The sequence below is a fragment of the Sordaria macrospora genome, chromosome 1, assembly GCF_033870435.1.
Source record: "Sordaria macrospora chromosome 1, complete sequence".
Classification (NCBI taxonomy): Eukaryota; Fungi; Ascomycota; class Sordariomycetes; order Sordariales; family Sordariaceae; genus Sordaria; species Sordaria macrospora.
The window spans coordinates 1,772,616-1,797,569 of NC_089371.1; the positions used below are offsets into that span (position 1 = coordinate 1,772,616).

General features: G+C 52.3%; 5 protein-coding genes across 5 annotated transcripts; 2 read left to right on the top strand and 3 right to left on the bottom strand.

Moving 5' to 3' along the window:
* Position 1: 1 nt before the first annotated feature.
* Positions 2 to 3,754, bottom strand: SMAC4_05441 (uncharacterized protein). Its single transcript, XM_003347094.2, has 4 exons — positions 3,525 to 3,754; positions 2,901 to 3,205; positions 1,993 to 2,695; positions 2 to 1,930 (listed from the first exon to the last, which is right to left on the bottom strand). Exons 3-4 carry the CDS (start codon positions 2,481 to 2,483, stop codon positions 853 to 855), a joined length of 1,569 nt encoding a protein of 522 aa, XP_003347142.1. The 5' UTR covers positions 2,484 to 2,695; positions 2,901 to 3,205; positions 3,525 to 3,754; the 3' UTR covers positions 2 to 852.
* A 2,025-nt stretch (positions 3,755 to 5,779) lies between these two features.
* SMAC4_05440 (uncharacterized protein) lies at positions 5,780 to 8,435 on the bottom strand. Its single transcript, XM_003347093.2, has 2 exons — positions 7,300 to 8,435; positions 5,780 to 7,211 (listed from the first exon to the last, which is right to left on the bottom strand). Exons 1-2 carry the CDS (start codon positions 8,217 to 8,219, stop codon positions 5,984 to 5,986), a joined length of 2,148 nt encoding a protein of 715 aa, XP_003347141.1. The 5' UTR covers positions 8,220 to 8,435; the 3' UTR covers positions 5,780 to 5,983.
* Positions 8,436 to 11,735: 3,300 nt separating this feature from the next.
* SMAC4_05439 (uncharacterized protein) lies at positions 11,736 to 16,040 on the top strand. The gene is made up of 3 exons (XM_024655345.2): positions 11,736 to 13,134; positions 13,209 to 14,523; positions 14,576 to 16,040. Exons 1-3 carry the CDS (start codon positions 12,933 to 12,935, stop codon positions 15,114 to 15,116), a joined length of 2,058 nt encoding a protein of 685 aa, XP_024511245.2. The 5' UTR covers positions 11,736 to 12,932; the 3' UTR covers positions 15,117 to 16,040.
* Positions 16,041 to 16,783: 743 nt separating this feature from the next.
* Positions 16,784 to 18,937, bottom strand: SMAC4_05438 (uncharacterized protein; the record flags this gene model as incomplete). The annotated part of the gene is made up of 2 exons (XM_003347091.1): positions 16,784 to 18,357; positions 18,655 to 18,937. The coding sequence occupies 2 exons, from the start codon at positions 18,935 to 18,937 to the stop codon at positions 16,784 to 16,786; spliced, it is 1,857 nt and encodes a 618-aa protein (XP_003347139.1).
* Positions 18,938 to 22,625: 3,688 nt separating this feature from the next.
* Positions 22,626 to 24,776, top strand: SMAC4_05437 (uncharacterized protein). The gene is made up of 3 exons (XM_003347090.2): positions 22,626 to 22,961; positions 23,175 to 23,503; positions 23,733 to 24,776. The coding sequence occupies exons 1-3, from the start codon at positions 22,827 to 22,829 to the stop codon at positions 24,262 to 24,264; spliced, it is 996 nt and encodes a 331-aa protein (XP_003347138.1). The 5' UTR covers positions 22,626 to 22,826; the 3' UTR covers positions 24,265 to 24,776.
* Positions 24,777 to 24,954: the final 178 nt, after the last annotated feature.

Consider the following 24,954-nt stretch of genomic DNA (forward strand, 5'->3'; position numbering starts at 1 on the left):
GGGGGGAGATGAAAGTAAAGTTAAATAAGAAATTTGTTAACCGGTTCGTTACTTGCTAGGTGTTTCTCTTAAAGTGGAAACAACATAAATATGTTACTACGAATACGAGAGATGTCAAATATGGGGTTGTTGAAGATAATGAAGACAAAAACCCCCACTGGCAGTCAATCAAGTAGCAATTCGATAGCCGCATATGATAAGCAAGGCAACACGAGCTCAAAGCCAGCAAATAAGGACTGAACCAGCAACAGGCTATATAACCACCTAGTATTTGCATATTTCTCCCGCTCTCTGGCTCATCCACTGCCGGTCGAACTGTCTTTGCTTTATCTCCCATCTCCTGCGTCAACCCATACACATGCCATAATACAAAACAACCAGGAAGAAACAACAAGTGCCATGTGGCAAGAATAAGAAGATAAGTGCACGAGAAATAAGAAAAGTAGATAAAGGTTTGTCTGTGGGTATTCCATATCCGGTGTCATATCGAAACAATCAAACAGGCCATGCAGAAACATAATACGTAAATACATCAAAGCACTCTTTTGCTCTGACCCCATAGCAGCTTACCTCCTGTCCACATATGATAACGTACTGCCAGCTAACGAGGCAAGAACAAGAGCTCCCATACTGTAATGACTGGGATAAACGAAGTTTCGACCTCTGGCGTTGTGCAGATGGGTATGTGCTGTGTTCTGCTCAAAGTAAATTCCAAGACACAATATGTCGTCAAACGTCTGCATGAGACGCGTGCGGAGTCCATATTCGGTGGTACTGCAGAGATGCCATTTTTGAATACCGCAATTAGGCAAGTCGGCCAGGCTTCGGCATTCATAGGTTGCCAGAACCACACTAACGGATCTTTGCGCCGTGTTGCTTCAGCCTGCTCGTCCTCCAGTTCTCGTACCACTGTTCCCGACTGGCCTCCCGCAAATCGGAACGCCACTCGTTGAAGACGGCATCCTTAAGACGAACAAAGTCGCAGTGCTCTTCACTGTAGGGATCCGCAAAGCCCCAGGGGAACTTGCGGCCGATGACGCTCGGCTCATAGAGGTCTGGGCTGACGATCGACATAGGGACGAAGGGAATCTCATCCTCGGTAGAAGTCTCCTCGGAAGCCTTGTGACGACGAACGGAGCCGTTAGAGTGTCTGTTAGAGCTAGGTGAAGACCCATGCTTTGCGCTGGGGCGGTCTTCGCCACCAACAGCCTCCTCGGCGTCACTGTGATCGAACACGGCATTCTCATCTTCTTCGTCGATGCGGTCGGAGGAATCGTCGTCATCTTCGTCGTCCAGTCCAAGGGCCTGCAACGGATCCAGGTTGGCTCTCTTAAGGCTATCCCAGACTGCCCTCTTCAGTACGCTCATGTGTTTCGTCGTGATGGTATCAGCCTTGGCTATAACCGGAATCACCGTGGTCTTTCCGGTGAGTGTTCGCATGACTTGTAGATCGAGGTCTTCGTCCAATGCTCCCACGATACGAGAGTAGGGAGGGTTCCTGACACCATTGAGATACATATTCCCAGCGCCGGCCCAGCTGGCTGCGACGTTCCGATCAAGTCGTGCGGGGTCGAGGAGGAGGAAGACGGCGTGGATGTGGGTATCCTGTACACCAGGCGATCTCACGACCTTCATCTCCTCAACAAACGTTTCCTCAAACTTGCTCTCCAGGAAGCTCGACAGTTCGCGGAGCTGCAGATCAACGACATTCTTTTCGAGCCCCTCCGAATCCCACAATGTCAATCCGACGCGCTCGCCGTCGAACTCGGTTTCGAGATAATGCGGAATGAAGTTGCCGGACGGTGAGGGTTTCGGAGAGTGCTCGTGCTGGTCAACGGGCTTTCCTCGCTTTTTGGGTAGTGCCAAGGCACTCTTGAGGAACTCCAAGAAGGATGTTTTCCCCGAGTTGCTGGCACCAACAACAAGGACACTATTGAGTGGATTGTTAGAATCGAGGAGCTCTAGCAACAGTTTTGTTTTGGTCAGACCTACTTGAAGGCAGTCGGATCCTTTCTTCTGCGGACTCTTCTGGGGCTGTTGATTGTGCTGACTGCACTGCTAGCATAGCTGTAACGTCCACGATGCGCCATACTGGTAGCATTGGCATAAGGGTCGAAGCCGTTGGGAATGGGAGGAGGCGGAGGGACGTTGTATGCTGAGCGTGGAGCCTCCATGGATGGGCGAGCAGTAGAAGATATAGAGTAATTAGATGAGTGTTCGGCGCCGGCTGAGCCCGTGGTTCCTGAGATGATTGCGAGTGAATCGGGACGAACTTCGGTTCCGAGCCCTAGCTGGAGAGCGGGGGCTCCATTGTAAAGGGCTGGCAGTCGAGGGGGGGACTGCGGAAGCGCAGCAGAGGCATCGCGCAGGCGTTGCATGTCTTGCGTTTTGGCCTGCTGTTGCTGCTTCTTCATGTCGCCACTCTTGGTCCTGCGTAGTAACATTCCTCCAAAACTAGATCGGCGAGCAGGAGACTCGTTCATGATCCTCGGCGAGAGACTAAATGCAACGTAATGCGCGTCGAGCTTTGACTGTGTATGCTTCGGCAGAAAAAGGCGGTCGACTTCGATCCTCGGCAACTGCGATATGCACTCTGCCTGACGGGGAAACTCGAGCCCTGAGCAAAGGCTGGGCGAGTACTGGCGGTAAGTTCGACAAATGTGACGAGGAAGCGACGGATGATTGAGCTAGGGGTCTGTGACGATGGTGATTAGCTTTCAAACCCATTGTGAAAGGAAAGCGAATTGGAAGTTGTCGGGGATATGGCAAGCCAGCTGACTGCCTTGTTGCCAAATGATGTTGGTTGGTGGCAGTAAGAAGGAATTCATTCCATTGCCTCAAAGCGGGCAGGAGCTGGTTGGAGTAGAGGTAAGTTTGACTGGAAATAGGAAGAAACTCACCTAACGAGTGTTATCTGATAAATCTCACAGTGGCTGTCGAGATCGAAAGATGGAAGAGCAAGCACGAAACACGGTTCCGCAGCGATAACTGGAAAGTACAGCCCTATTCCAAGGTCAGGACTTCTCAGTTACGGTCGATATTGAACCGGTGTATTTCGTGAACCGGGACCGGAATGCGGAAGATGCTGAATTTATGCAAGAGCGAGCGAAGGGTGGGTGGCAGTCGCCGTCGAACTGTTGATGTCGGCAAAGTACGGGTGAAGTGAAGGGAATCAAGGAGCTTGGGAGTAAACGGTATCAGGTTCCTGGATTGAGGTTTCGTCAGTACACTTATTTCATCTTCTTTCCCCATGCTCCGAAAATATCTTTCCATCCTCGTCACATTCAACCATGATGTCAAACTGAATATGTCTCTTTCACTAGCTTCCATTACAACTGCGGTTCGCAGTTTTTAAATGACCAGCCAGGCTTGAATTCCTCAAACAACTCCAACGCCTTTACTCTCCCAACAGCCATTGCGCTGCACTGCCTGTCCTCGAACAGTCATCGACAAAACCATCGTACTAGGCCAACATATCCAATGGCATGTGTGTTGCTGCAGCGCAAAAGAAAGTGACAACTTACGTGAATCTTGACGGCCTCGGGGCGAAATAACCCAGATACGAAACGAGAGGATGGCGGTTTGTGGCCGTACAACACGGTGGTGCGCGCGAGACTTGCTCAGCACGGAGGAGGGAGCAAGGATCGAGATGGATGTTTGTAGTTGTGCAAGACGAGAAGGAAGAGGACGATAGACGACAACCAGCTGTCGATGAGATCACAAACGCCTCTGGATCGATGAAGGTGAGTCGCAGAAAGGGAAAGGAAAATGTTGAAGTCACAGAAGAAACAGAAACAGAAAAGAAGGCCCTCGGACCAGAAGAAACGCTGGCCAGGCACAAGACAAGCGGATTGGCTGGCGGCGAGGTTGAACCCCGGCGGATGTCGCATGGGACAGAGCCTAGGATGACCAGGGTAGAAGCAACCACTTGAAGTGTGGACGGGGGTCGAACTGCACCCTTAAACTTCGTGCCAACTGCTTGGTTGGGCTAGCGAGGGTTTCTACCATCTCCACCTATCACCATCTGCGACCCTGGAGATGAGATGGGTTGAACAAGTTTCCCGATTCGAAACGCAGAAACCGGGGAAGCGCAACAGACACAAGGCTTGGCTCGGTTTCTGTCTTGTGTCTTCAACCCGCTGCCTCGCCGCCTCGGTCAAGATGCTTTCAGTGCCCAAGGGCATAAGAAGACACTCGTCTTCGAGATATCTTCACCCTCAAAGCTGATCGCACGGACTGTTTGGGTCGACCCCTATTCGATTGCAGCGGGTGATGGCCTGCTCTCGTTCCAACGGTCCAACGCCGGGCTTAGGTGGTACCAACCAATCTCTTATGTGCATGCCTTGGGATGCTAACCGATCATCTAGACTTCAACCCAGTCTTAACAACCGGCCGAGCCGGTGTACCTACAGACCCTCTTCAAGCAGACATCCCGCACCATCGAATATTGACCATTCTCTTGATGGTCTTGATTGATGATCATCCTCCCTCCTCGGCCCTCTGCAGATATTCATGTAGCACACGGAAGCAAGCACCCCTCTCAGTTAACCAGTGACGACTGTGCACGCGTCTTTCCGTCATCCATCGTGTTCCCAAGGCGGATATGGCTACACGGAGAGTCTTAACGCTGAAGCCACGTGCTGTACGCACTCGGAGCTATTCTTCGGCCACAGTTCCAGAAGCGCAGACGACTTACGCCGTAGGGCTTGAAGGGGGCGTGAGGGCGGTGAGGGCGTAGAGGGCGTAGAGGGCGTGTAGTAGTGTAATCTATGTAAGTACTGTACGGTTCAGGCCAGCCAAATCCGCACTCCAGAAGGCAAACATCATGGGTCACATGGAATGATATTTGCGGTTGCGAGCCAGAGCCAGAGCCAGCTTGCCAGCGCAACGCAGCCGAGACTCTGGAAGACAGGGTAGGTACCGCAGTGTATGTATACAAACCAAACGAGTCTCCCCAGAAGAACATGAAACTCACTGTTGAGCCTGGGCTGAGGATGGAATTTCTCAGCTCTCACAAGGCCACAATTTCATTTCAGGAGGAGACGTTCGCTCACTCAGGAACAGCACCAGTCATGACCCCCGCAAGTTTTTAAGCTTCCTGCGGAGAGAGTGGCTTCAGTGGGTCCGCGCCTCCATTCCCACCTCGTGGTACAAGCCCAACCCCTGTGCGGTACCTGTTTCACATTGAGACGGAGCGAACGAGAGACTCCACCAGATATTCAGCGCTATCTCATTCTTGGGTGGTGGTCTAAGCGCTTTATGCATGATGCATCACATTGGAAATTCGACGACGAAACCCCAACTCCCTTCGTTCGAGCACGCCGTGACTTGTCAGGCTCGTGTCAAAGAAGCCAATCCGTTTTCAGACTGGATAAAAGTGGTAGGGAGATGGGCACGTTGGATTATTCATCTCACCTTTACAGGGACTGGAATCGAGAAAGGTTATGAATGAGACGTCACCAAGATGAATGTCGACGGATATGGACTGCGTGGCCGACAACTTCTCGGAACAGGAAATGATGTGAGATCCTTACCAGAAACCGAGCTGGGCGGCTTCAAGCAAGAAGGGTTTTGTGTCAGATATCTCCACTTGGACGGTCTGTCTCCACCCAAGCGGCTCCCATTTCTCCAATAGTTCGCTGTTTCACACATTCACATAACCTTCTGGGCATTGGAAGCGCGTGTAAGAGGAGCCCACTCGTCCAGCGATTCAACGATAGAAGCGGACAAGAAAGAATCAGTATCTTGAATAGGTAAGTTGAGAGGCCATATCTATATCCTAGATCTCTTGCGCCCAACGCCATGCGTACCCGATATCAACATCAACCCCTGCGCCCCTGTATTCGCTCTAGACGTCTTTAACACATAAAGAAAGCGCCCCTCCCTCGCTCACGGCGGGTGCTAAAAGGCACAAAGTCCTATCTTCATGCCCCAAAGAAAAGGGAGCTGTCTTACGCACCTCAGCAGGAACCGCTAACGACGATCAGCCCTCAAAGACATTATGCTGCAACTCCACCCCAAACTCCTTCGCGACATCCCTCATCCTCGCCTCCAACTCATCCTCCATGCCTCCACCGCGATGCAGCAACTGCTTCACCCGGAAGAAATAAAACGCCACGTCCGTCAGCGCCAGCACGCACTTGAACAGGAAATGCTGCCAGTAATTCACCAACCGCCGCCCGAGCGGCAGATTCGGGTCCTGGAACAGGCTGCGACTGGCCCACGTGCCCATCATCTTGATGCGGTTCACGGGCGAGCCCAGGTACTGGTTGTTTCCCTGCACGATCCTCATGTTGCGGCCGATAAAGATCAGCTCCTTGGGCCACTTGTCCTCGTCCGCGAGCACGTCGCGGATCCCCTGCTTCATGCGGGCTTGCATCTCGTACGAGCGCTCACTGGCCGTCTTGTTGCCGTCTAGGTGCTTCATCAGCTTGTTCTGGAACCCGCCGTCGTCGCCCCCTTCGTAGGGCCGGAGGAGCGTGGCCGAGGCGAAGAGGTCGGCGGCTTTGATGCCCCATTCCTTCGTGATCTCTTTGATCTTGTTGTTGTCGAAGGTCATCAGTGCTTTCCAGAACTTGCCGTATTCGTGTCGGAACTTTTCGCTCATGTAAACGTAGAGGCCATGATCGATGAGTACGAGCTCAGCCTGCCCGTTGGGCAGGCGCCGGATGAATATGTTGCCAGGGTGTGGATCGCAGTGGACGACTCCCCACTTGAAGATTTGGGCCGAGAAGAGATCAACCATGGTGGTCATGACATCCTTCGTTGAAAGTCCGAGACCGCCTTTGCCGCGCCGTCCTTTCCACTCGGCCCGTTCGGGTTTGATCATATGTGCGTAGCCTTGGGTGCTCTTGCGCAGTGCGCTGCGGACGGCGATCATGTCGGGCGGGTCTAGTTGCGCTCCGTGGACGCCGGCTGAACCGTTACCGTACCCGCCTAGCCAGGGCCGAGTCATGGCGTCCTTGTCCCACAGTCTGATGCCTTCGATCCATTCGGTCGTGAGAACACGCTTGGAGCTTAGTTCGGGGTAGACTGGAGGAACGTAAACACGCCCTCTTAGGCTGGGCTCCTTCTCGACAAGCTGGCGCATGATCTCAGAATTCTTGGCCTCATTCTCGAAATCCGTCTCTAGTCGTAGTCGCTCGCTGATGAAGGGTACCAGGCTGTAGAGTGGCAAGTCGAACCACCGGGTGTAGACCCACGTCACAACTCTGTTCACGTCAAGTGTTAGCCGGTGCTGGGCCAGACCAAACCTCCTCTCTGGCAACCCGAAGTTGGCGTATGATGGGGGATACTCACTTGAAAGCCCACAAATCCCACCCAATCTGCTTCTCAATCTCCGGTTTCTGGATCTTGATCGCCACCTCTCTCCCATCCGGCAACCGCGCCCAATGGACCTGCGCCACGCTCGCGCTCGCCCTTGCCGTGCGCTCCATGACTCCCATACCCTCCACCCCGGAAAAGCTTATCCCAAATACCTCCTCCACGCTCCTTCCGCCAAAGTCCTCCCGAATCACCTGCTCCACCTCCTCCCAGGAATCCTGAGGAGCATCGTCAAACATGCGCGAGAACATGGCCTGAAACTCTGGCGGTAGAACCGCGCTTTGCATGGCAATCGCCTGGCCAATCTTCAGGTAAAGCCCGCCATTATGACGGAGCAGTTCAAACAGCCGCTCGGCGTTGCGCCGGTGTAGTTCGGGAATGCCGTCGGGGATACCGATCCAGGGAATCGGAAGCGGTTTTGGTCGGAAGTTGAGCTTGTAGTCGAACGCTACGAGGAGGCCGACGCCGAAGGTTCGGAGTGAGCGCGCGAGCCCGGAGGCGTAAACGTATTTGTCGGTTAGATAGCCGGCGCCGAGTATAGATGATAGTATGAGGAGCCTGCGCGCCCAGCGGCGGGTGCGGGCGTAGGAGCGCGCGGGGCGCGGGGCGCCGAGTTTGGACGGCGACGGGGGGATGAGCGGTTCGAAGCGACCGCTGGAGGATCCTGGTGCTGTTGTAGTTGCGTGTGACCAAGTTGGGCGGCTGTTGCGGGAGGAGGAGTAGAAGCGTTGTGGTACTCGGTTTTGTATTGTCGTCGCAGAGGCGCTTCTTAATCGGCTAACGTACGTACGTGTGCGTATAAGGGATCTCGTTGCGGCTGTCGTAGATAAGATCGCTGCCCCGGCCACTGAAGGGGTTGGACAGTGGCTGGCTGCTATTATGCTTTGGCGCAACATCGTGTCGTCGTGTTGTCCCTCGCGGGATTGTGAAAAGGTTGGAGGACGATGCGTTAATACATGCCACTTTGCTGTTGACGTTCTTCCAAAACACGATTGGGGGTTTGTGATCTGCTCGGAAACGTCCTTGAAGGCGGAATACAAGTAGAGAATCCTGCGCGTCGGTAAATAAGTTGTTGACGAAGACAGCTGCTGGTATGTAAGCCGGAAGTTGGAACAAATCGCCGAGTTGAGTGTTCCAACTGACTCTTACCAGGATCGGAGTTCGATTACGTAGTGCGCCCCAGGCTTTGGAGCCGGCGCGGGGCGCTAAGGCGGCTGAGCGGGACCCGGACAGGTGGCCTCGGTCCACTAAAACCCCGGGATCGGCCGGAGCCTATCCGATTAGCCCGACTTCAGTGATCCCGCTGCTCGGGTCCCAGTTCCAACATCGAGGCCGATGAGGGCCCATACTTGCTTGATTGCGAATAAAAGAGGAAGAGAAAGAGCATGAAAGCAAAGTAGAGACAAAACAACCAGTTGATTGCTGAGGCACTCATGCTGGCAAGTCCCAACAATCCAGCACACCCGAGTACTGCATCGTTGCGTGGTTTGTCAACGTATTTACAGCCAGTTACCGACTTACCGTCGTTTAAGGAGTTAGCTATAAGTAATTGCTGAACATGGCAGACACACTCTCTCATGCCTAACGGGCAAAGGAACCATCCCGTATGTTTCGATATTCTGCAGGATCAACCAGTTCTACCGATATAACTATGTATCTTGAAGGCTATCGACCCTCTGAGTGTAGATAAACAAATACCCAACTCAACATAGGAAGACAAACCTCACGTATCACAGTCTGGAAATTTTGTTCACTTTCTGAAGTATTTTTGCATATGCGACATCATCCGTTGCCTGGAACATCAAAGCTGAAAACAACGTGGGAGAAGAGTGGTTCCTCAAGGCACGCCATTAACACGATACCCTTAATCTGTGTACATGACAACCCAGGACTTAGGTAGAGCACTAACGGCAAAAACATCCAACACTGGGGTCCCCTCCCGGCATCCGACACGCTGTTGATCCAGGGGAAGAATTATGGAGTACCTTTGCGCATTTGAACGGTCTCATCTAAATCTCAAACGAACATGGAGACTTTATTCGCATGAAACTGTACACATGATCGTCAGAGAATCTGAGGGACAGCCTAGAAGGGGCAGTGTGAATTCTGTCCTGGCGAGCGTGGGTATTGGAACAACAGAACGGACCTGATCGACACCATAAATCAAAAGCTTAACAACCACAATCTAGGTACCTAACTGTGGGTGTGAGGTTACTCCATGGTTTTCACTCTTTCAAAGTTCATGACCACCACAGAGTCAGTTTACATCCTTAGGCTTGGCGCTAAAATGTGTCACCATTTCTTAAGGCAGATAGTGCAACTCTGATGATCAAAATTTCTCAATCAACTAGACAGCTAGATAGAACGTCATATAGCCATCGTGATGCGAGACAAACCACGGAATTTGGTGGACGTTTGATCGTGTTCTCGAAGTTCAAACTTGATGGTGGTTGTTGGCGGTGGTGTCAGCAATTGAATGGTGGAGGTACATCGGACCAGGATTTTGGGACGGAAAGTCGGACGGGACGAAAGTTCGGATCTGTTTAGGCCTATATAGGCTTCGCAGTTGTTCCCGCGTTGCTTTCAAAAACTGAAGAGTTCATCCGTTCAAGTCTCCAGCACAAATCCAGCGGAATATTTAGCGGAGCATGTGGAGGAGATGAACATTTGGCGAAATATCTATCCCAAGCGGTTTCCCAGCGTTGTTGTTTTACTCGTTCTTTGTTTTCGTTGGTTTCTTTCCCCCCGCCTTTATGAAAGCGACTTCTGCTTTTCTTCAACATGGTAGATACAGCGACGGGAGCATGTGTCGGCGGGTAGTTGTGACTTACGAGCCGGTCAATGTTGCATCTTCATCTTCGCTGTCTGAGTCTTCATATCTTCATTCAGGGGCAGTTGCATCCTGCCGTGTACTATAACATCATCGACAGCTGTATAGGTAGAGAGGGAAGTGATGCTGAGGCGCATTGTTGGAAAACTATGTAGTATTCAATATCTCCCAGCATTTTATCCAGCGGGCGCGGTATGCCAGTCAGCGGAGAGAGACGGCAGGTCGGGGTGGATATATTGAGACTCCTATAGGCGACCCTACAGGTGAAATGTCCGGAAAGGGGCACCGGTGGCCCAGTGGGTGGTGATCTATAATGTCGGTAGCGGATAACACGTTGCGCAAACGTTGGATCTCACCGTGTTTGTGGCACCTTGAATCTCATCGCAATTTGCCTCGAGCTAATGAGCGTCACGACACACTTTCAGAAGTTTGTGTTCAGTGTGTACGAAGAATGTTGACGCTTTTCAGTTCATATCGGCGTTTAGTTCGCAGCGCATAGAACGTATAATGGATGAGGTGACTCGCGCCGATTAAGCAACAGTCCTGTTTGGAAAGGCTTCAGTCAGCATCCTATGACAGCCGTGTTTAACAGTGCATCCGGGCTGCCGTCGTGCCGGTTACCTACTTTACGTGACAGCTGCTAACGACAAGTTTCTCAATGGTTCATTTGATGGAGAGGGAAGGGGAAAAGAAGAGCCCAGGACCAAGAAGAGACCGCTGTGTATGGATGGACCCTGGTAAGCACTTGGACTTGGTCCATGCTGAAATGAGAAGAGGCAGTCATATCCGCGCCGCGTCCCCCTTTCCCAACCTGCTGGATCAAGGAAACAGGACCGACAGAGATGTTAACTGTCAGAACGAACTGTTATTGGTTCCCCTGTGAGAAGATATTCTTTCTATTGTGAGACGAAGAACGGGAATAAAGAAAGGTTAAGTCGGCGCCTTTTCCGTGACAGAGACGTCCATAGCCTTTGATAGGGCGAAACAACTGGAGTTCGAAGACGAGCGGCTCGATTTAAAGCTTTTGGAATTCGAATAGATGCAGGACGGGAGTCGGTAAGGCGTTCCGTGTTTTCTAAAAGAGCATTGAGGCTCACGGAGTCAAACCCCGACTGGCGCTGGTGCAGACCGTGGGGTGTCTCAGTCTCTGGTTCGACGACATGGAATGGCTGGCCTCTTTTGGCCTCATAGTTCTTGACTGACGGCCACTTGACGGCATTCCATGATCTAACTTGCAACGCCATCTCTAAACCGGATGACGTTGACCATGTTTTAGGGTTAGTAGACGTAGGCGGTGCTCTCCACCACAATAATCGATTCCCAAAACCGCAGGTGGAGGTTGGAAAGCATCCGGTTCACGATAGGCTCCCCCAGATTGGGAGTGGATGCATGTTCCCGGGCTTGCGAGTCCACTTCCAGGATCCGATAAGCAGACTGCAGCACCCGCGCAGTTCTGAGTAGAGGGCAGGGCACATGGAAGATTGCGGGAGGAGGCAAAACGAGGGTGAGTACGAGAACGCGAAGAAATCATCCAGGTGTAGGCAAACATGTGGCAGAGATGCTGTTTTCTTTATCCATTTCCCTGTGACGGATTGCTTTGCTGAAAAAGCATTCAGGAACCAACCTCCAAAAGTGGAAGCGAAGTCAGCACAGCACAGGCCAGGGCCGTCCCTTGCACTTTTCGCGTGGGCAGGTCTAGCAGGCCCGGCTCGCCTTAGCGTGGACCCACCCAATTGAGCCCCGAGAACGGTGGTGGAACCCTTCCAGGGCAGTGCTCCACTGTTGCATGGTTGCTACCCCCAGTGCAACCCCCCTCCTATCAATCAAGCCTCCAATCAACTTCCACGCCATGCTCAACCCGTGCCGTCCCCCGTCGTCGTTCCCAATGCTCCTCGCCTTTTCCAAACCTTTTTGCCCAGCGTCTGGAATGGAAGCAACCGCCAGGCGCCCAGTGCCAGTGTTCGTGCCCTCTGGTGTCCCCGTTGTGCCTGTGCCTGTGCCTGTGCCTGTGCCTGTGCTATCCCACTCTGTAATCTTGGCGCTTGTACCTTCCAGCTAAGGTATCCATCTCATCTCTCGAAACAGGAGGGCACGAAGCCCGATCTCCTCCAAGACTTCCACTTCGCCTAGACTCAATGTCCTTTCCTCGTCTCAAGCCCTTGGAATTGTCAATTGACCCGGGTCGACACCAAGAAACCTAACATCAACGACCGACGTGAACGGCCCGAGACGACGAGAACGACGGCGTCGACAGAATAGCGTGAATACAGGAATTAATAATAGGGCCGCCGATGCAATCGAGAGTCGACAGGGACTGCCCGTTGAGTGACGCCCGTCCAATAAGAAAAGATACCTCCTGAGGATTTGTCCGTCGTCTGCGGCGATCCTGTGGTGCCTCATTTCCACGCTTTTACACGACACAAAGCCGCGACCACAATAACATCTAATCAATACCATCGCAACACCACCGTCTTCTCACAATCTGTCTTTTTTTCTTCAGGCTTGGTCTTAGGCTCGTACACTCGTTTTTATCGGCTCTATCAGCAACACGCATGTTCCCAGCAAGCGTATCTGACTTACGACTACTTTCGGGGCTTCTCTCCTTTCAACTCCACCCCCAAATCCTGTCCGTCGACAAAAGCTCCAATTGGCAACGCAAAAGGCGCCAATCCACCACCTCCCTCTTCGCCGCGTCCTGAGGACGTTGGCAGACTTTCGTCGACGACACTCTCTTGGTTCTCGCATATTCCGATATATATAAGCCCAAACAATCGTCACCATGTTGCGGCCCGCGACGCCCCTCGCGGTGCTGCTCTTTGCGGCATTCGGGCTCCTCGTGTTGGCCACCATATCCACGCCAATCATCAAGCAAATCCCATTGAGTAGCTTCAACATCAAAGGCTTCGGCGATCTGAGCTTTGGTGTTTTTGGTTACTGCACCTCAAACGGCTGTAGTCCTATAGAAATCGGCTACGATACTTGTGAGTTGTTCCCCGGGTAGTGTCTCGCTCCATGTCACACTTCAATGTTTTGTAGCAAGTACTGATTCGTACAGCCGCCTTCGTTCAACAAATCAATGAGGACTACGACCTCCCCATGGGAACCCGTTCTACACTTTCAAGTATCTTGATTGTGCACCCAGTCGCTGCCTTGATCACCCTAATCAACTTCGTCCTTGCTATTGTGGCCCATTTTCACTCGCCCTCTCACTCAGCCCGGTACCTCCTGATCCTATTCATTGTCAGCATCGTTGACTTTATTGTCTGCCTGTTGGCCTTCCTCGTCGATGTGTTGCTCTTCATTCCACACTTGTCATGGGGCTCTTACATTGTCGTCGCCGCTACCATCCTTGTAGCGTTTTGCGGCCTGGTAACATGCGCCATGCGCAGAACACTTGTCAACAGAAAGGCGAACAGGAAGCGCATTGCAGAAAATGCCGAGATGAGCGGAGAAAATTACTATAACCGGCAGGCGCAAACTGCCCCCGTCACACAAGTCACCGGCCCACAACCAACCGTACCCATGATCAGTGGCGCGAACGTCGGAGGCGACAAGCTGCCCGAATTCACTACTTTTGAGAAGAAGGACGATCGCAGCGAGGAGAGAATCCCACTTACGTCGGTTAGCCCCATCGATCGGTCACCAGCGACATTAGTCAACGATAGCACGCCACCCAGTCTTATGGATGGTGCGCCCTCTCGATCACCGTCTAGTACGCCTGTTGGCCGAGATCAGTACGGAAACCCACTACCGCCTCAAGATGGATATGCCATGAGGCCCGTACCTCAAAACGAGCGCATGAACTCACGGGGTAGGGGTGGCATGCCTCCCGGAGGCTACCGTGGACGTGGTGGCTTTGCCGGACCTGGGAGGGGAGGTGGACCTCCGCCAAATGGACGAGGAGGCTATGGCCTACCAGGGCGAGGAAGAGGAGGCTATGGTCCACCGCCCCGTGGATTCGGAGGCCCAGGACCACGGGGTGGCCGAGGCCCACCGCCTCAAGGATATCAAGGGGGGCCGGATCGGAGACCATCTCCCGGTGCCCCTTATGGACCTGGCCCTGGTGCTAGCGCCTATGGTCCGTCTGCGCCGGGATACGGAAACAATGAACAGCCAGAAGCTCAGTATTCGGCATACAATCCGAGAAGGGCATCGCTCCCAAGAGCTGAGTCTCCTCCCCCGCTCCCTGGCGTCGATGACGGTATGCCCGGTCCTGCGGTAGAGCTGGATGCTTCTCCCACGGGTCCCGGCGTTGGACAGTACGGAATCAGGGACAGTGACTCGGATGTTGCTGGAATGTTAGCTATGCAGCAGGGAAGAGTTCCAGGCTCGGATCGTGGCAATAACGCGAATGGCTATAGCCAAGAAGGGTAAGCGACGCTTGAGAAAAACCAAGAGTGAGGATCATTGCTGACTGATTAGACCCAGCGATGTTTACGTGCCACCCAGGCAAGCGTGGAACCAAGGACCTGGGAGAAACTCCCCGGGACTAGCGCCACCTGCGGCCCGCGGTGCAGCCCGTCCGATTTCTGAAGCCGTCACAGCTTCAGTGGCCAGCGATTATTACGAAGACGTCGACCCGCGCTTTGCTGAACCTTCAGCTGCCGCAAAGCCATCACCCGTTTCCATGCAGAAGCAACCCCCGGGAATCAACTCCCACGACGATGTTCCCAACCGAGCTAGAAGCCCGGCTGAGTCCGAGCGTTCTAACTTCACCTCGATCTCCCAGCGGGGCATCAATCCGCGTTGGAACCCTGCCAATGCCGGGCCGATGCCCCCTGCCGTAGCGGGCGGTTATGGAGGAGGAGGAGGAGGAGGAGGAGGCAACGTGGTTCCTCGTCGGCCGGTTAATCGCCCCGCCCCTGGTCTCGCTGATGGCTCAGATCTCCTTCTCAACTCAAACCCGGACTTCCAACTACCCGGGCGCGGTGGCAACATCCCTAGAGCAGCCGGCCCTCGGTAATGAACAACAATAATAACCGACATGAGTTATAAAGCAATAATTATGACTGTTGGGATGGGAGACTTAGTTGGCTTTGGTTGGCTTGAGCACATGTTACTGGATGGATATGACTTGCGAAAGTTCTTTGACATTTTCCCAATGGCTATGGCCTTTTTTTATTGATTGAATGAGAGCGGTACATATTGGTATGCTTTGCGGATGGTAGGTCAGGCAGACAGGTAGACAGGTAGGCAGGTAGGCAGGCAGGCAGGTAGCACATAGCAGGAGAAGAAGTATGGAGAGGGAGGGAGACATGTAATGCTTTGCCATCCTGCTGCCCGTTCGTCGATTCTGTTTCTTGTCTCTCTTTTTTTCCTTTTCTTCTTCTTCTCGCACCGGATGATTAGGTTGGTTTTTTTCATTTTTTTTTCACAGGAAAGAGAGGCAAAAAACAGAGCCTGTGATTCACAAACAGGACCCCGATGTACCTGATTGATTGATTGATTGATTGATTGATTGATTGATTGATTGATTGATTGATTGATTGATTGATTGATTGATTGATTGATTGATTGATTGATTGATATATACCAGACTACCTACTACCTACCTACCTAACTAACTACGCCTGTGTCACATATCAACGAGCCACATATCTCCTACTCTACGCCTTCTCTTTTTTCATGATGGGGGATACTTTCTCTTTTTCATTTTTATAGTCTTCATGCCAAGCAAAAAGGTTAATTGATGCCAGGAAAGAAGATGGAGGGAGCCTTGAACAACGATGAGTGAGGTTCATCATCAGTCATCTAAGGCGGTCAGGGTTGCGCCGCCATACCATGAGTCTGGAAGGAAGGATAAACAGGGGAAGAGATTGATCGATAGTGACGACGAGAGATCGTAACCCGACTGGCATGTTCGGATAGCTTAATTAAATACTCTTCTTTTCGCCGATTGTATCACTCGCTGACTTCACCTCGGTGGTTGCCTGGATCTTTGTATATTGATTGACGCTAAAATGACATTCTAAAAGAAGCCGTGATTTCAATGACAGACAGGCGACATTCATCGTTGACACTAGCCAAGAAGCGAGTAACCACAGCCTCGAAAGACATACAAGAAACACGAGTGAAACGGAACAGTAGCTGCAGTCGAGATACTTGTTTTTTTATTAATGATATTATAAAGACAACCGATGATTAAGTGTTGGCAGTCATGATGCTGCCAAACATCTTCAGTCATTGCTGTAACTTGATCCGAAAGATCTAAGACTAGGACATAACAGGGAAGGCACAAGAATAGCATACTCAAGGTCGCACAATTTCGAAGAGTACTCCGCATAACCATGCTCAGAAGAGGGGAGTAGTAAATTAGGGAAACCATAATATCCGGTCTGGAGGGCGAGAGATGCGATACCCGTTTCTCCTCCCTTTCTCTTAGATTGAAGCACGATCGGAAACCCAAAAATGACCATCCTTTCGGCCTTCATTCTCCAACGTGGTGTTATGACCAGTCAACCATGTGACTGGCTAGTATGGTCGCCGCTCCATATATGATGAGGCTCGCTAGATGCATGCCTGACATCCAAACGACGCATTTTTCATAGAAGAATGTAACGATATGGTACAAACCTACAAGCCTCAAACGACAGGGAACTGGCCACAAGTTTAGAGCCCTAGATGGTAGCATCAGTATCCGCGTCTGGTGACACGTCTGGCCACCTTCTTCTTCACTGGCTCCGGCTTCGCAGTGAAGTAACTCTTGTTGCCATCCTCAGATGTGTCAATCCACGCCGGGTCAGCTTTGCTCCAATCAGACGAAAATGGATTCTGCGGATCATTGAGCTTGGAGCCCTGCTTGCAAGCAAGCAGCGAAACCAGCGCCATAGTCACCAAAGGGTCGCCGCACTCCTTCTCATCATTACTGCTCGGCTCTCTGCGTTCCCCCCCAATAACCCCCACTTTGCTCTCCGAACTTCTAGCAGCGGAGATGGGCAGTAGCTCATTAGCCTTTTTCCCGAGTAGCCTCACACCCGAGTAGAATATCCGGTTCGTCTTCTCAGCTCTCCGTGCTTGTTCTTCCGGTGATGGGTTCAAGGACGCAGCTCTGGCTTGAAGAGGGTAACGCTCATACCAATGCTCGTCGATGATGGAGGTCTGCCCATTGTAACTGCTGGGCAAGCCACCCCTGAAATATTGCATGGCCTTGTCGAGGGGTAGAGTGTCGAGGATCGGGATCTTATTTGGCGAAACCTTGCTGGGTAGGTAATTATTGTTGCCGAAACAATGCTGGAATGTCTCTTCGGCCTCTTCAATGAAAGCTGCCTGAGCCGCCTTGATACGGTCATCAACTGGAATTGTTCCTGAGATTGAACGCAGTCGATCGCCTGGTCCATGAAGCTCATCTTTCTTGCTCGAGAGTGACTGAACTGCAGGATTACCACGTGCACCAGAGTCATTCTCCATGGAAAGAAAGCCTGGCGGGGTGCGGAGAGCCACTTTCTCATCATCATATGCGCGCAGAATCCTGTAAGTAGATTCCGCTGTCGATGGCTTGAACGGACGCTGGCCCGGTGGGCCTGCCGTAAGAGGCTGTGGAGTTCCAATACCGGCAGATGTGGTGCCGTACGGAATCATGGGCTGATTCCTTCCAGTGACGGAGGACTTGCTGAGAAGCGAAGAGGGTGTATCAGGTCTGTTGATGCCATAATGAGCTGTACGTGCTTTGGCCAGCGCAAGAGTGTTCTGGGCTTTCTTTTGCATAGGGTTTGGGTACGATGCGAGACTCGTGAGACTTTTGACAGAGAAGGTTGATGCGAGGAGTATATCATCTCCGGTGGAGCTATCATCGTCTCCGGTCGTGGAAGCGTTCTCCTTCAGGTCCGAAAAGGTGCCCAAAGTTGCAGTTGAGGGCGCTGGAAGATTTCCAGCTCTGATAGCAGGAAGCGCCATGGCGGTAGCTTGTGCTCTGTCCGCATCGGCAAAGGGGCTGACAGCTCGATCGAGGTTTTGCTGCAGAGGCGAATAATGCGGCAAGGTGGTTTTCGTGGGAGGGGGTGATATCTCCGCTTCTGCTACGGGCAAAGCCGACAGGAGTGAATTGGGGAACGGACCGTAGCCTGGGGGACCCGGAGGTGACTGGAGTCCGTTGAAACGACGAGTGCGAGGCCGTCGAGTGGGAGGGTGTATCGGTGCCGTAGCATTGGGGTTGTGAAGGGTGCCGACGGTATTGAAAGTAGCCGGCTTGGATGGCTTCGTCGTGTCTGTAGGCGAGAACACGGACGGGTTAGAGAGAGGTGACGAGAAAGGATCCATTTGTGCGACTGGGCAGGTTGCGCTTTGCTAGCGATGGCGTTTTGGACAGAGCATGGAGGGTATGGAGGAAGGATGAAGATGAAGATGACTTGCAAGTTGGCAAGGGCGAGATTTTGAGTCGCAAAGGGAAAGGAAAGGATGTTTTTGGAGGTCAGGGCTGCCAGCCACCACTGGCATAACTGGCAAGGAAGGAGCGACGGGGTAAGGGCACGGGAAGGGGAGATAATGAGGCCGGGAAAACGTACCTTCCGTCTCGGTCGTTGTGGGCTTCTGGTCAGGAGGGGTTGCAGCTGCCAGTGCACCCAGCCACTCTTGCAACTTGACTTCGCTCGCCATCAGACGGGCATGACGAGCATGTCGCGGTCCTAGCATATCGGGGCTTCCAGGGTTGTAGACTGGTATAGCCATCGTGTGCGAGTTCTCTTCATGTTGGCTCGCCGCGTTAACCTCAATCACAGGAACGTGTCGACTCCATCGAGAGGGTGCTTGCGACGCCGTCGCAGTTGGCTCGACAGGCTCGGGAGTCATCTTCAACTGCATCCGAGGAAGAAGTTGCTGCTCTCTATCTGCTGACCTAGTGCGTGACTGTGGTCCGGATTCTTGCGTCTGAGGGCAATCGCGACCTGGTTCGCGTTTCCTGCCGAGCGGAAATACGAAGGTGGTCCGCCAGGTGTTGTTGAGTAGGAGCAGAGCCGGTTGAGATTTCCAGTGCGGGCTTCTTTTTATATGCGGCTCGTCTGATAATGCGCTCTGCGCCGGCAAGTGAAGGGAGGGTTGTTCTTTCCCGTTGAAAGGCGGTGTCTGCGTTCGTCCAGATTCGCGATTTAGCTGCCGTCCCATCTTTTGGAAACGACGACCGAAGCTGTGATCCGTGCCTTCATAAGTGGCCTGCAAGGCATCATGGATTTCCGTCTTATGTTCCCCACCACTCCCGCAGCAGGAGCAGTGTCGAGATAAGTACGCTGTCCCTCTGATTCCAACATGCACGACTGCCAAGTTAATATGGAAGAGACTTGCAATGAACCTACCTCCAGACCTCTCGCCGTTAACTATTGCGCTAGCTTCTCCCTTTTAGCTGGGCACTCCAAAGCCAGCAAACGGTCGTGAAAGACTGTCGACGTTGAGATTTGTTAAGCAGAGCAAGACAAAGAAGAAAAAAAGAAGAAAAAAAGAACAACAAACTTCCAGGTACAAGCAGGCCTGTTGTCGTTGGTTCACGTTGTGTCTTCCAGCGTTGACTCTGGATAACGGAAAAATTTCGCATCTTCCCGACGACATATTGACAAGCAGAAGCAGGTCGGCAAGAAGAAAAAAGTATTTTTTTGGGGGGGGGGAGGGGGGCGAGCGGCTCAGTGCCTTGGACCGAGATGCGTCAACTGTCTTTGTTACCTAATTATTGGAGTGCTCTATGTCGGGAGAGTTTCAATTTGTGCCCAAGACTAGGTACGCTCTATGTTCGACTTCGACGACGGCCTTATGCAAACAGCTTCCTGATTCACCAAACTGGTTGGAAAATGACGTGAGGGACGAACTAGGAGAAATGAAGAAAACAAAGAAATGCAAAGTAGAAAGTAACCATTTTGACGAGTCCTCTTTTGGGTTGAGGCTGGCCGTGAGCGTCCCGCATTCTTATATGACCTTTCAAACACTTGAGTTGATAGCCCACGGTATACCGACTCAGTAGCTAGGAAAATCTTCCCACAGCTTCATTGATGGCAACACACGGCTCAATAAAGCATCTCAAGAAGGGACCAGAGAAAGAGATCGGTTGAACTGGCTACTCACCTATCTCGTAGCGCGTGAGAGCGAAGTATCACACACCGCATGATCATCTAATGCCAGGGCAATGAGCTTTCGGTCTGACGAGTCTCTCATAGGCGAAGCTATGGTGTCCAAGCTCCACGTCAATGAGAGAAAAACCAAAGGGCGCGTTCTATCTACCCAGGGCATGGTAGAGTCCGACCGGGGGTATCTAACATCCTGCTTTTTTTGTTCATCTTGTAATTCCGGATAGGTGTCTCTGTAGCTCTCAGGCCAGTAAGCAAGCCCGCAGTGATCTTCTGGTCAGTACAGCCTTCTCCTCGAAGTTTGCCGACCGAGTTGAGCAGATATGAGTGACAAATTGTGATCCGTTGTGTGGCTATGAGCGCCAACAGTGGCCTGTTCTGCATCACTCATGTGGCAGAGTATCCAGACCATGATGGACCACACAGGTAGGCATCGAAAAACATGATTCTAGATAGACGTCATGGTGGTTGGTTCAGACTGGAAGCCAACTGTAGTATCATCACTTTCGACAATGGAACCGCCTGCAAGGGCATGATGTTGTGCCTCGCCACCGAAGTCACAGCAATACTATTTTTGCCACCCCAAAAGTGTAAGCAACGAGGACGCAAAACGAGCTCAGGGAAATGATGATTGGATTGAAACGTTTAGATATAAGAACTCAGCTGATAAGAACAGGTCGATTGCCTAGGGGTGCCACTCATCTCACCCTCCAAGGGTGATAGAGGGGAGAATGACGACGGCAAATATGAAACCCGGGGCAGGAGAGCAAGAGGCAACAATCGTGGGAATATACAGTTGTTGACTCCGACATATAGAAAATCGTACGGGAGTGTCGTGAGTACAGTACCAAAGTTCTCGTTATCCAAACGTCCGTGGCAGGGCTTTTCAACATCACATGCCGGAGGACGGCTCGCCAAGTGAGAAAAGCCTCGCGGACAACGCCCATGAAAGATAATTGCTATGTGAAGTATGGACGATGAAAAGTGATTTTCGAAACATGTCCCGCTCGGTAGCCTTAGCGAGCAGGAGTCGGGCTGTTTATGGTTCGGAACGTGTTCTGGTGAAACTTGACGACCCCGAAGTTGTTGGCTTCGGTAGCAGTGAAGAGTGGGGCTAAGACATCGTTGATCATTCGCTCCAGACCCGGAGCGGGAGGGCCTCCGCTCGGGAGTGGGGCAGCGACAACCTCCCGCTCCGTATGTACTCGCCCTCGCATGCCTCGCTCTCCTCGCCCAGGACATCGACACCGACCTTATTCTCTTCCGCCCCGCTTAGATACTTCATGGATGATTGTCTAGCTCCCGCTGTTAGTTTTTATGGGAAATAAATCAGGCGAGATTCAATCTCCTCTGGTTGTACAACATCCCGGCCAAAGAGACGCGAACCACGGGTCTTGATCACCACACCACAAATCTCACTGGTTGAAGGTTCACCCCTCGCGTGAAGGGTCAGCCCGAGTTTGACGGAGACAGTCGACTTAAGAACTTTGTTGTTTGTTCATGCAATACATATTAGTTTCCGCCGATGTAGTGAATACCACGGATCGCAGCGGCAAGTGTCTCGAGTCTCTGGAATCGCAACATCTTCAGCATGAGACAATCGTTCGGATACCAATCGGACGCCTCTAGGGAACGCCACCCCTATTCTCGAGACTCCCGCCTTGCCCTCCCACCATGCCGGACTTCCCATCGCCATGCCCGGACTGAAAATCAGAATACTTCCATACAAGGGCTGAGATTGATGGAACCCATGTGTAGAGTATCTGCATCTGTGCGGCAACTCTGATGGCCAACACTCCATCATTGCGGCGAGGGGCCAGCTGTCAGACTGTCCTGTGTGCATCCAGGCACCGACACTTCCACTTGTTCATGTACCAGGCTGCTCAGCCCGCATGCACCCTAGCCTGATTTGCAAAAGCATGCTGCCGTCGATTTTGGTGTCGGGTAAGGCTGTAGTTAACCTAACTTTTAGGGCATGGATGTTGTCATTCGTGTAATTCAGCGTCCAAGCGGCACGCTGTCAGCATCTAAAGATGATGAGTATAGGAGGAGGAATAAGGTTCCGTATGGCCTTCCTTAGCTGCCTCCGGATGAGCTCCCATCTGATGAGGCAGCTCGTGAACGGGCAAGAAATGCAGTCGACCCCTTTTCCTTCATGAGATGGGTGCGAGTGTCTGGTTCATGTTGACGGGATCTCGAACCGCGCTGGGATACAAGGCGACCCCTGGTCAGTGATGACCGCTAACTGTGTGGCCCCACCCCCGACTTTCGGTTCTGTCTCTGGCACTTTCTGTGCCCTTTCCCACCCACTGCAGATCCACGGCCACCGAGTCCCCAGGTAGCCCACTGCAAGAATCCCGCCTTCCCCTCGCCTTTTCGATGTCGGTCTCGACCGAACAAGTTCTTGGGCTGTCAGAAAACAACTGCCCTTTACACTCATTCCACTGCTCATTTGGTCAGTGATCATCCATCCTCGATCCATCCCACTGCGTAGGTCCTTCCATTCGGTCTTTTTTTTTTCGAGAGCACAATCCTTCTTGAATACGAAACATCAGGGCATCACACGATATCGAATCAACAACACTCCATACGATACTCTGAGCACACCAACTAGCTTAGTACTTTATACGATGGACTATACAAACCCAGTATACTTCGCCGGCGCTGGCGCCCAGCCGCCGTACCACTTCCTCGGTATTCCTCCCCTCACCCCTTCGCATTCAAACTCGGCCGTTTCGGACGACTTCAACAACGCCTCTCCACAGGTGAGTTCCATGCTTTTGATTTAAATGGAACTGGAAGGGAGAAGCGGAGGTTCTTTAGGTTGCGGATCTATAGCTACATATGGACCCGAGTGGCATTTCCTTCGATTGTTCCTGCGTTTCTCAGCATGCCATTGACGTTCCTCTCTGCACCTCACGACCCGCTAGCGCACGATCTACCCAGGCAATCGAATGGCTTACACATTTCTTACTCAGGGGCAGGAACTCTTCGAGCAATTTCAGAACGGGCTCCCTGACCAGTTCCAGAACTTCGAGGCCTTTACCCAGTTCAATGCTCAATCAACAACCTTTGCCGGGCCCCCGACCCCGCCGACCCAGCAGCTTCCTCCGACTGCGCAGCCCATCAACGGCTCCATACACCTTCAACATCAGCAGCAGTCTACATCTGACCTCCTACAATCCCTTAACAATGCCAAAGGAGAGCCTGCCGACGAAGCCCGAGCCCGCAGACAGGGCTCAAACTCTGAGGAAGACGAAAACCTGACGCCCGCTCAGTCAAGACGGAAAGCCCAGAACCGCGCCGCGTACGTTACACACCGCCTCTCTTACTCTCTGCTCGCCTGTCCTATCTTGATGACTCGGGTCAGACAAGCAGAATGACCCTTGGGTCACGCTGTCACATGTCTCACATGTCCTTTTGTCCCACGTTTGGCTTTCCCTTACCCCATAGACCGGGCCCTACAGATCATGCAGTGCCAAGAAAGAATTTGAGAACACAGGACCTTAGCTGACCAGATCTCGCCATATATGCAGTCAACGAGCCTTCCGCGAACGCAAAGAACGCCACGTCAAAGAACTTGAAACCCGTCTACAACAACTGGAGGAGGAAGCCCAGCTGAGACAGTCGGAAAATGAGAAGCTGAAACAGGACCTCCAAAAGGTCAGCACCGAGAACGAGATACTGCGGGCTACATCCTTGGCGGCCGCCGGTGCCGCCGCCGTCGGGTCTCCTCTAGGGAGCGCCGGGACGCCCCTGACGACGGGCCCCATGTCCTACAAGCCGACGGACTTCTACTCGAACCTGCTGGAGAACCACAACGAGAAGACGCTGAGCCACAGGGTGGTCAAGAGCGAGAGCGGGGAGCGCCTGTTGGCAGCCGGTGCGGCTTGGGACCTGATGCAGAACCATGACCTTTTCAGACGCGGGCTGGTCGACATTCAGGCTGTCAGCGAGCTGCTGAAGGGGCAGGCCAAGTGCGATGGCCAAGGTCCGGTATTCGAGGAAAGCGCCATTCTGGAGGCGATCGAGCAGAGTGCGGCAAGCGGGAGTGACGAGTTGCTTTGAGTTGATGGCTCCCGAGCTGCGACCGAAACATATGGGGGTAGATGCATCCGGGACGGAGACACCCCGGCAGAAGCACCGTATAGGGCGACGAACAACATCGGGCATATATCACGAGGGAAAAGGGATACGAGCTGAACAAAAAGATGGGAAGGGATGAACATGGTGCATATCAGTCACATACAAGCATATCGAGGGCTGGATGGAATATTGGATGAATGGTTATTTGCTTTTCGGCAACGAAGCCCATACCTTCGTCAGTTGGACAGGTGTTAAACCGGGGTGGTATCTTTGGGGCAATTCATGGGAACCTTACTTGCATTTATCTTGGACTAGCGGAGTTGGCTTATCTTTTCTGGAATTATGTATCTCACCATGAGCGATGAAGGAGGTCTTACACTGGAAACACTTGTATGTACGACCTAAGTATATACCGCTCTCTTTGGTGCCCACACACCTTAACTTATCTTTATCTGACCTATGATGTCTAAATGAAGCCATGGTACCATCATAACTGTGTGTTCTGCAGTAGAAGAAACCGGATATATGGTTCATCGGGACGCCGCGCTCAACAACGCTAGAAATACACGATGTGGGTTTCTACCATTTGCGTACCTATGCGTGCTTATGCACCCGTTTTCTTTCCTTGCGGTAAACCCTCCTCTTCTTCTCTCTTCCCCTTTTCCACCTAAC

Coding starts and splice junctions, on each gene's coding strand:
- SMAC4_05440 (XM_003347093.2), bottom strand. CDS start 8,219: ATGTTGCGCCAAAGCATAATAGCAGCCAGCCACTGTCCAACCCCTTCA. Junction 7,212..7,299: donor TGGGATTTGTGGGCTTTCAA/GTGAGTATCCCC, acceptor TGACGTGAACAG/AGTTGTGACGTGGGTCTACA.
- SMAC4_05437 (XM_003347090.2), top strand. CDS start 22,827: ATGGACTATACAAACCCAGTATACTTCGCCGGCGCTGGCGCCCAGCCG. Junction 22,962..23,174: donor TCAACAACGCCTCTCCACAG/GTGAGTTCCATG, acceptor TTTCTTACTCAG/GGGCAGGAACTCTTCGAGCA. Junction 23,504..23,732: donor AAAGCCCAGAACCGCGCCGC/GTACGTTACACA, acceptor CCATATATGCAG/TCAACGAGCCTTCCGCGAAC.
- SMAC4_05441 (XM_003347094.2), bottom strand. CDS start 2,483: ATGAACGAGTCTCCTGCTCGCCGATCTAGTTTTGGAGGAATGTTACTA. Junction 1,931..1,992: donor AAGGATCCGACTGCCTTCAA/GTAGGTCTGACC, acceptor TCCACTCAATAG/TGTCCTTGTTGTTGGTGCCA.
- SMAC4_05439 (XM_024655345.2), top strand. CDS start 12,933: ATGTTGCGGCCCGCGACGCCCCTCGCGGTGCTGCTCTTTGCGGCATTC. Junction 13,135..13,208: donor AGAAATCGGCTACGATACTT/GTGAGTTGTTCC, acceptor TGATTCGTACAG/CCGCCTTCGTTCAACAAATC. Junction 14,524..14,575: donor AATGGCTATAGCCAAGAAGG/GTAAGCGACGCT, acceptor CTGACTGATTAG/ACCCAGCGATGTTTACGTGC.